This window comes from Notolabrus celidotus, chromosome 11 (genome assembly GCF_009762535.1).
Source record: "Notolabrus celidotus isolate fNotCel1 chromosome 11, fNotCel1.pri, whole genome shotgun sequence".
NCBI classification, from domain to species: domain Eukaryota; kingdom Metazoa; phylum Chordata; class Actinopteri; order Labriformes; family Labridae; genus Notolabrus; species Notolabrus celidotus.
The window spans coordinates 7,616,217-7,629,488 of NC_048282.1; the positions used below are offsets into that span (position 1 = coordinate 7,616,217).

At 41.5% G+C, this 13,272-nt stretch overlaps 1 protein-coding gene across 4 annotated transcripts in view; it reads left to right on the plus strand.

Annotated features, from left to right (window-relative positions):
• The window catches only part of agrn (agrin), a 349,201-nt gene that overhangs the window by 317,559 nt on the left and 18,370 nt on the right, over positions 1–13,272 (plus strand). For all 4 annotated transcript variants that reach the window (XM_034695805.1, XM_034695804.1, XM_034695803.1 and 1 more), the window contains 4 exons: positions 1,830–1,920; positions 2,218–2,382; positions 3,950–4,061; positions 11,252–11,368. In XM_034695805.1, coding sequence (XP_034551696.1) covers positions 1,830–1,920; positions 2,218–2,382; positions 3,950–4,061; positions 11,252–11,368 — 485 coding nt within the window. The remainder of the gene's footprint in view (positions 1–1,829; positions 1,921–2,217; positions 2,383–3,949; positions 4,062–11,251; positions 11,369–13,272) is intronic.

Sequence of the window (13,272 nt, forward strand, 5' to 3'; positions counted from 1 at the left end):
AGGGTGTTTCATTTCAATACTATTGAATAGCATACCTCTCTCTCTCTCTCTCTCTCTCTCTCTCTCTCTCTCTCTCTCTCTCTCTCTCTCTCTCTCTCTCTCTCTCTCTCACTTTATCTCTCTCACTTTATCTCTCTCTCTCTCTCTGTGCTGTGTGATCGTGTAAATCATTTCAATTTAGTGATGAAAGCAGGATCTCTTGAACTCAGATGGTCCTTGAAAAACTGACTGCAGGGGGAGTTTCAAAAATGTTCAACATTCAGTCCCTGAGCAACATGTGTGAGAGTGGGAGAGGAAGACAGTTCCTCTCTGATTCATTCACCATTTTCACACAGCGGTTATTTTCCCTCTGATGTCAGACTCAAATAGGAAGCCAAAATGCTGTTATATCACTGTAACACTCTAATCCAGGTTAAAAGTGATACAGAAGTAACACAGATTATGTAGAAATAATTTTTATTTCATCACTTCACGAATGTTCAGTTCAAAAGATCATGAATCGTGAAAATCAAGAGGGACATCTGACCATATGTCAAGTTAAAACAATATATATCTGAGAGCTACGATTAGGCAACAGTTTAAGTTAGGATTCATCATCTTCCAAGCTAACATTGAAATTTGATTGCCCCTACATTTTAACACTGAGGTGTGCTGCTTGGTAGAGACATGTTCAAAGAGACCAGATGCACCCTCTTTCATTGTGTATGACAAGCAACCAATACTGCTGCTCAAAGCAAGCAGGGATACCCAGTGATGCAGTCTGACTTGTGATGTGGGGAGCTGGTGGGGTTAAAAAGACTCCTCAGTGACCAGCGAGGCCGGGGGTGTGAGTTTAGAGGGTCTGTGTCTGTGAAGTTTCAGAAGAGGATAACTCTGAAAGTTCAACTCCAACAAACATTTCTCTGTTGTCAAGCTCGACTCGTCATGTGGGTTTATCCTGGTCACTCAGCTCATCCCACTGTCTGGACTTCAGGCGGCTTATTGATCACGATGCTTTCATTTGGAACATGGGGTGAAAAGGAGAAAACTCTCGGCTGCACACTTCTGTAAGAAACTATGTTCTGAGCAGCTCCTTCAGAGTTCAGTTTCGTGCACTGATCCTTGTTGTGTGTGGAAGACTATTTTTCCCTCTCCTCCATGGTGCGTGCCATCATCATTAGCAGTCTTCTGCACAATAGCTAATTAGCTTTCTCATCTCTGTCTGCCTTCCCCCATCCTGACTCGACTCAGCTAATCCCAGCCAATTACCAATAAAAGCTTTCTTGCCGGCTACGTAGGTATGTGTGTTAGCCTCTGTGTGTGTGTGTGCACGAACGTCTAGCATTGCAAATGCCTGTGAATGACGGTAGTTTGAGCAAACAACACCAGAAACACACACCCTGGGGTGACAGTTGAATGATTTTTAATGTCAAACCACTTGTTAGAGGGATGGCATGGTGCCTGTCCTAATCACTCCAGACAGCCAGAAACAGGACCGGCAGACGTAGACCCATCGCAGAGACATGAATTTGTGAAAACGGCCTGCCAAAGTACAACGGCTGCATTATTTCATGGGTCCCTGCTGTGGTGTTAAACTCCATGTGTCTCCAAAGGTTCTTTGTTACACTGTGGCAGGCTGTGTAATCACTCTGACATAAGGGTTTTTGATTTTTTTTGTTTGAATGTCTGTCAAGAAAAAGTCTTAATCCCAAAGGCTATAAAAACACAAATCCATGTCTTTCCATAACGCTGACAGGTCGCTCACAGATGCACTGACTATCCCTGAATTATAATTCTGTCTGCAACAAAAAGGAGACCTGAGGATGAATATAGTGTATCTGTTTTCACAGTGGCTGAGAGGAGAGGGGCTTACATGCCGTTATTCGATGGAGACTCTTACCTGGAGCTGAAGGGGCTCCATCTGTACGGGCATGACCTGCGGTAAGTCTGCATGAAACCCAAACAGTCCAGACTTATGTATGTTTTACTAAACACAGGATATCATGTTGTTTTCATTGGCTGAGCTTGTTCCAGGCCTAAGGCAGATCTGCTATCTGAGAGCCTGAACAGAATCACAATGAGCGTTGTAGGTTATGATTTATCAGAGGTTAACTTGGAGAATATCTCTACCTTATTTTTTTATGCATTGAGAAGCAGTGCCACAAACAAAAGCATGCATCTCATCTTTATAAAGAGGTGTATCTCTGACACATGTCTGTTTAATGGCATTTCTTGCAGTCAAAAGCTCAGCATGACGGTGATTCTCATGGCCAACGACTCCAACGGTTTGATCTTCTACAACGGGCAAAAATCAGACGGCAAAGGAGACTTCATCTCTCTGTCACTCAACAACGGGATCCTGGAGTTCCGCTACGACCTCGGGAAGGGACCTGCTACCATCAGGTAAAGATCACCTGAGAGGCTTTTTTCTTATCACAGATTTTATTTACTTACGGTACATTTTGTTTTGTATCAAACTGCCGGCCCACAAAGAGAAAAGAAGCATGAGTCCATGTCAGTCTAAATGACGACTACAGTGCCCATAAATGGATTCAGGGTCAGGAATAGACTGTAATAAGAGAAAGATTGAGAGAGGCTCAAGGTGAAGGCAACAGAGCCAGGATACGCAATCATCAAAACACAATACAGTTCAATACAGTGCAGCACACAACAATCCAGTACAGTCAGTTTACAGTATGAAGTCTCTTCCTCTCAAAATACTCGAGTCTCCTTATCTTCAGAAACTTAGAATGCGTGCAGGATTGTGTGCACCGAATATCTTCAAGTAGTTTAAACATTTTCAAAACAGGGAGGAGAACCTGATTCCCTCACTCTCCATATAACTCTATCTGCCATGACCATACCAAACCTCAGGGCTTGTTGTAGTAACACAATTGGAGCTGCCCAACGTTACAGAAAGACTGTCAGGAATTAACCAGAGAGGGTTCGAACAGAGAGTGGAGGACCACTTAAAGCTTCTGAGAGAAACTTTCAGTTAGTCTTGACTGTGGCACCCCCTGTGGACAAAGTGGTACCTCTTATTTTGTCACTCATTTTGTCCTGAACATGTGTTAATTGTGTTTTGCAAACAGAATATCTCTTCCTGCTTTATTTTATGACTTAAAGTCTTTGCTATGGAAAATGTAAACAGTGTTTCAGCAGCGTAAAATGAATCACTTCCACTGCCTCCTACCCCCCGGCAGTGGTTCCAGGCATTGAACATAGCTAAACAGAAATAATCAATCTTAATGTGGACAGTCTGGTTAGTTTTTGTAGCTCACAGAGAGATATCAGAGTCCAATTCAACCACTTCCACAACCAGCTAAAAACTCCTCACAGGAGCTTTAAAAGGAGTTTGTGTATCAGTGTGGGATGAGCCCCGCCTCTCAAAGAGTCTATCAGAGACTCCTTAGTCTTTACACTGTGAGTGGAAAAGTTATTTGATCACCCGGAGTGTGCCTAATCAACTCGTAGACGGCAAAGTAATAATTGGATGAATTTTCAAAAGCCACATTTCTTCATAACGATCTGACACCAAAATGAAATTCTGTGCTGCAAATTTCTCTTTTGAGCCAGAGAAACAGAACTTCAAAAATTAAAAGTGAAATTAAAACGTGTCTTTTTTTACTCAAAAGTATTATTACTGTCATTATTTTTTAATCTTTTAGGAGGGAAATGAAAAGACTAATCCCACCCAGTAGACCCTGTGTTGTCATTAGTGTAGCTCCTAATGTGTCATCTTTGTTGTCTTTCGTTTCCCTTTCACAGCTACAAAAAAATTACATTCAGCAAGCGGCTCGTACAACTACCTCGTTTGTAGTACTAATAGAAATATGATCCAGTAGATTAAGTTAGAAAATAACATGTTTGGGCTTCAGAAATGTTAAACTAAGAATGCTAGCATGGTTAAGATAAACTGAACAAAGCCATGTGTTTTTAATAAGACTCTGTTTCATGTGTTTAATTTCAGGAGTAAAGAACCAATCCAGCTCAACGTGTGGAACACCATCAACCTGGAGCGCTCCAACCGCAAAGGAGAGATCATGGTGAACAAGAAGGATCCAGTTCGAGGAGAAGCACCGGTAAGAAAAAGCAAGCTAACAGGCTCCTGTTAGGAGTTATCTTGCTTTTAGCATGCAGGGCTGACGGGCCTGTTTTATGCTTAGCTTTGCTTGTGCATTATATACCGTGTTTGTTTGATCATTTGTGTGCTCCTGTCATATCATCGCCACAATCTCAAGCTTCAGTGAGGTTTTTTTTGGTCCATGTAGAGGCGTTTCATTCGGCCGCTTCAGACAGGTTTGTATCAGCAAACTTTTCCACAACATGCCGTTCTGCCTGCCTGGTTTGTAGAAAATATGCCGCTATCTCCTGACATCCGTCAAGGTGAGGGGGAGAGCTCCAGATGTAGAGGGCCGGTATGACAAGCTGTCTTAATTTTGGAAATCCTGTGATTCCACTTGTTCTTTTTTTGTGTAAGTCAGCCTTTCAGCTTGCTGACATGCTGGAGATAAAACTTTGTGTTGCAAACACAAAGGAGAAGCAGCTTATAGCACTGCTATACAGTCGATTTTATAAAAGCAGCCTTAGAGGAGGTGTCTGGGGGGGAGGAGGAGGAGGAGGAGGCAGATTAAGGAGATAGCAGCCACAGCGAGATGAGTGTAATGAAACCCTTCAGCCCTGCGTCTAAACCAATAACACAGGTGCATGCATCCAAATGAAAGGCGATCTAATAGGTTGATAAGCTGCAGGTCATCCAATTATATTAAGAGTGTAATGTGTGATTATGAACATGCGCTCTGTCATCTCTGTTATCTTACACTAAGAAACAGCACACTACTCCTTTTCTTATTCTTTCCCTCTCCTACTGCTCCGTCCTCCCCCGCTGCCCATATGATAATTGTGTTTTATTACAGCAACAGAGGCAGAAAATCATATTAAAAGAAGGGAGCGAGGGGAAAGTAAAGATGGGGAGGGGGGGACTCAAGGGATGAGCTGGAACTAGTTATGGAGCGCAATGCAGAGACCCGATCCAGTGTGGCTCTCAGATAATTCTCTCCCACTCCTGCTTTAAGAACGTGGAGGGAGTGAGAGCTGACTTAGCTCTGAGAAGCTGCATCACACACACAGGCACGTGTTTGGATTAGAGGTGTCATGATATCAGAATCTAAAAGTTAAATATGATACCACTTAATACCTCTTTCAATAAATTAACAAAAAGAAGAAGTCATAAAACAGCAGAAGTTATTATGTATCCAAAAAGCACACAGTGCTGCTATAGAAAGTAACTAAACAGATGCAGACACATTTGAATATGTCCTACTTTAGTTTCTACTTAAAGGCACAATGCGGAGGATTTTCTTAAAAAAAAAACTAAGACGAGCATATAGCTGAATTTATATTTAACTTTCTAGAAAATCTACAAAGTGCTTCAAAAAATGCTTGAAAAAGGGGCACAAGTTAGGCCTAGTTGTTAAAACTCACCCCCCTGTGGAGAGGCCACAGTCCTTGAAGCAGCACCCCTGGTTTGATTCCAACCTGCAGCCCTTGACTGTAGGTCATCACCTGCTCCCCATTACCACTTTCCTTCTCTAACCTCTCTGAATAAAGGCATAAAAACCTAAAACTAAAATTAATAAAAAGAAAAACCTCCTTCAAAAGTCTATAAAATCCTAGTTCACTTCCAGCCTCCTCATGTTCCCAGTTTCCTGTTCTCTCCCGTTTTTTCTCTCTTTTAAGGCATAAAAACCAAAAAAATAAACTTGATATGATAGAAGGAAAGTGATAAAGAGATAGTAAAAGAGAAAAACGTGCAACCAGATTTCAACAAGCAGGTCATTCAATGGTTTGGTTTTTTAGACTGTTAAAGCACGGTAGCCCTCAGTCAGTAGATGGACTCTGTAGTGAGTTCAACTATTAGACCTCTATCAGCTGGTGGGAGAGGGTGACCAGATTCATAATGGGTTTGTCAAACTCATTGTCAAAGCTCCTGTGAGGATTTTTAGCTGCTTATGAAACAGACTGTGATTAATACTGATGCCCCTTCATGAGATACAAAACAAGACCGTCAACCACAAGATATTCCTACACCTATATAGTTATTATTAATGCCTGAAACTGCAGCCAGAGCGCTGATGTCAGACGAAAGAACTGCCATCTTTACTTTTTGCAGGATGAATATTTATGATGAGTGATATATTTAACTTTTAAAATAACACAGGAAGAGATTTTTTACACATGTGTAAACCATCGAGAGATAAGCTTTGGAGCTTTGTCCACAGGGGGTGCCAAAAATTCCTCACAGGAGCTTTAAATGCTCCCTTTCATTCATCATTGATGACCCATGAGATATGTGTACCGGTCTCTGTATATGCAGGTAAAGTCTGCCCTCTGCGTTTTTATTTTAATATTTTACTGTTACATTTTTTAAGTGCTGTGTTTGGGACATATCTTGGTATCTGTCATTACGTAGTGTAGTGATGGTGTAGTGGAGCCGCCAGCCAATAACAGTCTGTAGGTGGAGACTTATATAAGTGGTCTCTGTCTCCTGCTGGATCACAGCTGCTTTCTGTCTTCGCTTTGCAGCGGCTTTGAGTTGAAAGCATGTTTTTTAGATCAGTTATAGAGCTTTATTTATTACCTATACTTTCAAACATAAATATTCAAGGAGGCTGTTTTGTTTTCAAACAGATGGCAACAAAAAGTTTAGTTGCGTAGATACTTTTGACAGTCAAAGTTTGGGTTCATATTACATGCTGGGAGTGTTCCTCATATCAAAGATGGCTCGGGCTGCCAGCGTGATGAAGTGCGCTCTGTCAGAAGGCACATGGGCACAGATAGTGGAATAAAGAAGCTTCCTCACCTCTGATTGAATGGCAACAGTTTGTAAATGAGGTTGAGTTAAGTGGCACTTTTCACTGCCTCTCCTCCATGAAGTTTTCTCTTTATATCTTTTTTCAGTGGCACCATCTGCTTCATGCATGAGCCTCTTAGACCTGCTTTCTCATTTACATTCCCTCTCTCTAAGTGTAAACACACTGCTTTCAGCTTGTATGTGAATGTACAGTCTATAATGCAAGGTGCACATTTCTCATACTTGTTTTTTAAAACCTTACTTGTCTGTGCTTCCCTGCAGCTGTGCTGAATGCTCTTACAGATGCCCCCTGTGGTTATGTGTGTGTGTAGATGAGAGTCTATGTATGTGTGTGTGTTTGTGTGTGTTTTGTGAGCTTTTGCACTTGCCTAGCTCTGCATGTCTCTCTGTGCACAGACACTTACTACTCTTCCCCTAATAACTCTCTTCCTCCCTATTTTTCTTTCTTTCTATGATGTGCTGTCTGGAAATAAGAAATCACGCAAGGTAATGAGACAAGTCCCAGTCACACCTTCGCCCATATTTCATTTTAAGTCGTTCACTACGTCCTCTCACCCCCATCTCTTCATACAACAGCAGCACGGTTAAAGTAAAGGTACTTCTACAGAGCTGCGGGCGGCTTCAAAGGTGCCAGTTCTGTAGAGGAACTTTGCCATCTCATAAGCCCATACACACACACACACACACACACACACACACACACACACACACACTCACACTCAAACAGTACAGGAGTAGAGATGCTCTTAAAGAACACAGTTTGGCTTTCACCTCGGTCCATCTGCCGTGGGGGTGGGAGGGGGCTGGAAGGTGGGAGGGAAGAAGGAAAGGACACAGTCATCTTTGTGGCCGCCATTGTTTTTAGCAACAAAGAAACGTCTTCATTAGTCTGGCGTAGGCGGGGATATCACGCCAGAGCCGTGTGGCTGACGGAAAGAAGTGAAAGCGAAGAACAGGGGGGGGCGAGCGAAGGGGAGGAAATATACCGGAGGAGATGTGAGGTGCCAAGCCAAGCCGGGCTGTTCTTTTGTCATCTGCTCGCACTTCTTTTTTGGAAACAGGAACAATTCTCAATAATATCATAAAGTCACTCACTCTGTCACCCACTCACTCTCCCATAACAACACAAACAACACTCACTGAACACCACCGAGTGAGAATCACTCCGCAGGAGAGCTGTCTCAGCTTCCCAGGTACAGATCATTACCTGTTTACATCAGATCAGAACATGACACATCATTTCATTGCATGAAGTCTCATAACAGAGTCATACAAAGTTACTTCACTTAAGCTTTGATCAAAACATTTAAACTGTGAAGAATCTCCAACTAGATCTAAACTTAGCATGCATCCGTAGGTTCTGTAACTCTGTATCTTGAGATGCACATATTCACTGCAAACTAGTTTCTTTTGGGCATACTCTTTAATAAGGTATTGGCTTTTTATTTCTCACCAGAAAACACTTATTACAGCCTTATTCTGCATGAGGATTCTCTGCAGCTGTGTTAATAAGATCGGGGGGGGGGGGGGGGGGACATACTCCTTGGGGTACTTTGGAGTTCTGCAGAGAGCACTTAAAATGTTCTGTTAATATTGATTCAAAATCAGTCTTGCATAATCCCTAAAAAGATTTGTTCTTTGTCTTTAATAGCTTTTATTAGAAAGAGGAAATGTTAATCAGATAAACACAGTTTAAAGTAAAGATGTGTATTTTCAATGCAACAGTTACTGACTCAAACTGTCTCACAAACACAAAGCTAGCATGATGAAGACTGACAGACCAAAAACAATAACACAGACTTTTAAATAGAACATTTTTGCACTACAACACGAAACAAAGAAAGAAGTGAAAACAGTATGCCTAATACTATAGCACCAGGGATAATACATTTTAATGGGATGTAGCTCAGCTAGCTGCTACCTTCTCAAGGATTTCTCTGAGGGCCGGGAGGAATTGGCCAATAGTTGCATGGAGCCAGTGCATTGCATGAAAAGTTTTTCAGGTACAAGGTTGTTGTTATTGTTGTCAACACTGATTGCCCAGGGCGGTGTGTTACCTCTTTGTATACGCTGTTTGTTTGTACTTCAAAAAATAGTCAACACTGGTTTGGATCAGAAAAGTTTGGGAGCTGTTTTACAAATATAAGACCAATTATCTTCAGATTTCAACTCATTGATGGAGCGTAAGAAGCTTCTATAGATGTTCTATGATCTTTATATGATTGACCTGATATTGTTTCTAAACATTTGAACAGCCGTGTACTTCCATATTTACTATCTTTAATTAGACACTTTCAAGGGATACTCTCAGTTAATGACACTTCAGTTGTGACATGTTGTCACACAGATAAGAAAACATTAATTTGTACTTTTTTTTATAACTAGTGTGCCTCTTGTGTGCTAAATCACATCTGTTCCATGGTGAACGTGTTTACCTGCATAAATAGTGTTACAGTGGGTGTAATCTGCTGAGAAAGTGAGTGTATCGGAGCAGTCAGGTCTACATAAAGAGCCCGAGGTGGACGACTCTGCCCTGCAGTTTATGACAACTCTCAGCTCAGCCTCCAGGCAGCAGCCTCAGCTGGTCCAGCAGCTTTGGCCGAGGTCCCCACCCTGCCTCTGTTGGAAGCGGCTCAAGGTGCAGTGACACAGCCTCCGGGCTTCAGCCAAGCACCGCTGCCTCCTGCACTCAAAATCTCATCCTAAAAAAAAGCCGAGCCGGTGCCAGCTCGCCTTGCACAAAGCCTGTTTACTTGGCCCCTTCCATTATTTTTCCAGCAATTAACTCCACTTTACCCCTCTGGCAATTACTGCTCTACATAAAATAAAGATCATTAATTCTTTCCCTCTGAAGTGAGCCGGCTCGGCTGTGCAAAAAAATAAAAAGCGGCACCTTGCTAATGCAAAGCAATCGGCCCGAAGGTTTGGTGGAAAGAATTGAATTTCAGAGCCGTCGCAGCGCAAATAAATTGCAATTAATGTGTCTCCACACTCAACTGTTTGAAAGGTCGCTGCTTATGATCAGCCATTCATTAGAGATGTCTGTGAAGAAGCAGCCGTACCTCAAGTCCAGCCTACTCCTGATTCCCCTTTGTAGTCTCTTTTTATGTCTCACAGATAGAGGATAATTGACCACTCTCTCTGAGAGACATAGAAATCAATTATGCTGTAATGTATCAAGTGTATTGATGCAGAAAGGAGCCGAGCAAGTGCAGTTAAAACGTCTGCCGGCTACAATATGGAAAATTTCTTTTTTTTATGGGACAATCTATATGACCGTGACATGTCTGCAAATGTGGTTTATTAATCTCACTCCATTCATATATCTTGAATAAGAGGACGCAACTTATTTCATGCTCCCTGGACACAAACACATAACTCGTTAAAGAAAAACTATAAACCATTACATCCTGAAGAAAAAAGTCCCTGAAGGACACTCAAGACAGAGAGGATTAAATGGGGCATTTTAAAAGATATATGTGAAGCTTTCTAAACCTCCTTTCATCCGAACACATTTACATCCTGGAGTATCTGTTCGCTCGCCAAATTCTTCTGAAAGCTAAACCTGACGAACGACTGCAGGGACTGGCTCCACTTTTGGCACCAGAGTCCACTTCAACTCAGAGATGAACTCATTAAAGTTTGGACATAACTCCAGAATAAATGTGACACTGTTTCAGACACATGTTGGAGAGATTAAGATGAATGGCCTTAAAGGTAGACTGAGCTGTGTCAGTAAAATGTTCTGGAAAACAAGTTCAGGCCTTTATATGAATCACAGTTATGTTACTGTGATATCTCAGAAAGACTGGGACAAATCTGGCACAAACATCCAGTCGTACTTAAGGGTGAAGTCTTCAAAGTTTGGATGTCAAATGTCAAAGATGGCTGTAGCTGTTGCCTCCTTGTGAACGCCACATCGCCAGCAGGGTTTTTTTGATTACATCTAATTTGAACTGTCGCCTCTTTTTGTGAATGTGATGTAACCTTTCCTTTTTACTGTAAGCCTCATTATGTTTGTGAAGGTTCTTGGTCATCCTGGTCATGGTAATTCAAAGTTCAGTCTAAATGGCAACTGGACTTAGTTGAAGTTCTTGAGGACATTTTGTTCTCTTCTGAAAGACCATGAATTTTTGGATTCAACTTTTAATGAAGCTTTATTGTGTTTTTTTCTCATGTTCATATATTTCTTTGAATATTTCCAGTATATAAAACATACTTTGTCTTTCGTCTCCTGTACCAGCCACATACATCTCAATCTTGTGCAAAACACTGCTGGGTTTAATCTGCAACTTGACGAGTAAACTGGGGCATATAACACTGAGACATAATGTCTGTTTTCATATAAGTACTGCTCCAGCTCACCCACTGACGCCTTTTTGTGTCCTGTCTCATCAGAACCTGCACGTAGATCTTAACCTGAAAGAGTCTCTGTTTGTTGGTGGAGCTCCTGATTACAGCCGACTGGCGAGAAGCGCAGCACTTACAGAGGGATTCAAGGGAACAATCCAGAAGGTAAATGTTCACAAGCCTCTTTTTCTGTCAGGATGATGTACTCATTAGCTCTGCTTGTGGATTTTACTGATGAATGTATGTGTTATTTTAATGACTTCTGCACCCTGAGATATACGCTTTCACAGTTTCTAAAGATAAGTTGTTAGTTATCCATCTGTCATACGACAGACCCTGGTGTAAGTTGTTTCCCATTATAAGCTCAGTCTGTGACGGGCAGTGACTCCACTCATTTGGATTAGCATGCACTAATAATAGAATGAACATTTTGAAGTCCCTCCCTTTCGCTCCTCTCAGATCTTTCTCTGACAGCCTTCCAGTTTTTTTCCTCCACTTTCCAGCAGAAGCTCATCTCCGACTGCCAAAAATAACCTGGTAGAACAAAGGCAGGATGTTACTGTTTGTGCAAACTTGTCATTAGTTCTCCTCTGCAAACTTTCCCTTGACAGTTTTTTGAGCAAATCAAAAGCTAAATGTGGTGTTTGTCTTACTTGGCCCGTTGGGAGTAGTTAATTATGTGGAAGACGGTTTGTACACTCAGTTTGATGTCCTGTTCTGCATGAGCATCGTGACAACGCCTTATCTGCAAGACATTTCCCTGTTTGGTAACAGAGTGGAATTCATACTCGGAGGAGGAGCGGGTTTAAATGAATCTACAGTATCACTGTACACAGTTGTTTAGCTCTCCGGGTGTGTTGGGATAATGAGGTTTTAATGATCATTCAGCAGAAAACACAAAGCACCATAACTCGCCGCTTTCCCTTGGACAACAACCAAGAGCGGTAACAAATGATTATCTTCGAGTGTTTTGCTAAGGAGGGAAAAATTAAATCAGATAAATGTGACAACAAGAGGGCTGAAAAGGAGGTAAGAGATTTAAAGCCAGACAAGACTCGTGAAGTTAAAGCTCTAAAGGAAGGTCAGAGATGATTAATATTTACATTGTTACATAAACACAAGTCTGTGTGAAAAGGTTAAACAGGTATTAAATAAGATTATACTGATTTATATATCTGAGCTTGCAGGCTGGTTCGATAATCATACCTATATTTTAAAACTAGGCTTGAAAATTAGGACCCTAGAGACATGAAGGCCTCCATAACGTTAGCCTTGAGTGTAAAGAACACTTTTTTATGTGATTTGTATGACCTAAAACTTAGTTTCCAAATCAGCATCTTTTGAGGAATGACCAAAGAACACACCAGCATGCATCTTTGGTTACTTAACATGATGCCATCAAATACCAAACATCAGAGTACAGCACATTCGAATCTTCATGTGGAGACACATATGTTGATGTTTTGCTCGTTTCCAGGCAGCTGTCAATCAGATTTGATCATTCCCGCCCCCTCACACACACACACACACACACACACACACACACACACACACACACACACACACACACACACACACACACACACACACACACACACACACACACACACACACACACACACAGAGTCCCCATTCAGTCAAATAAGCTTGAGTTTCCACTTCTTGTTAATTGAAACCAAATATGTTTTCATCCAAACTTCATCTTTCATTCAATAAATATTTCAGTTCAAGAGAGCCTCAGTATTTTAGATTTATAAACGTACTTTTCAGCGTATTGAAAGTGTTATGAAGGGATTTTCTGATTATATTTCTGGGGTTGCTTCAGGCCTGTTAGCCCAGTAATGCAGCCTTCATACGTTGATCCCAGCCCTGGCCCTTTGCCACCGTCATCACATCTCTCTCCTCGCCTTTCATGTTTTATCTTTTACTGTCACCACCTTTTAAAGGAAAATTGCCTCAAAAATAATCTTTGCTAAGTGATTGCACTTAGTTAAGGGGCACACTGGAGACAAATTAAAAAAGAAAGGTTGAAATTAAAGATGCAGGGGCAGACATCTTCAACATTTAGT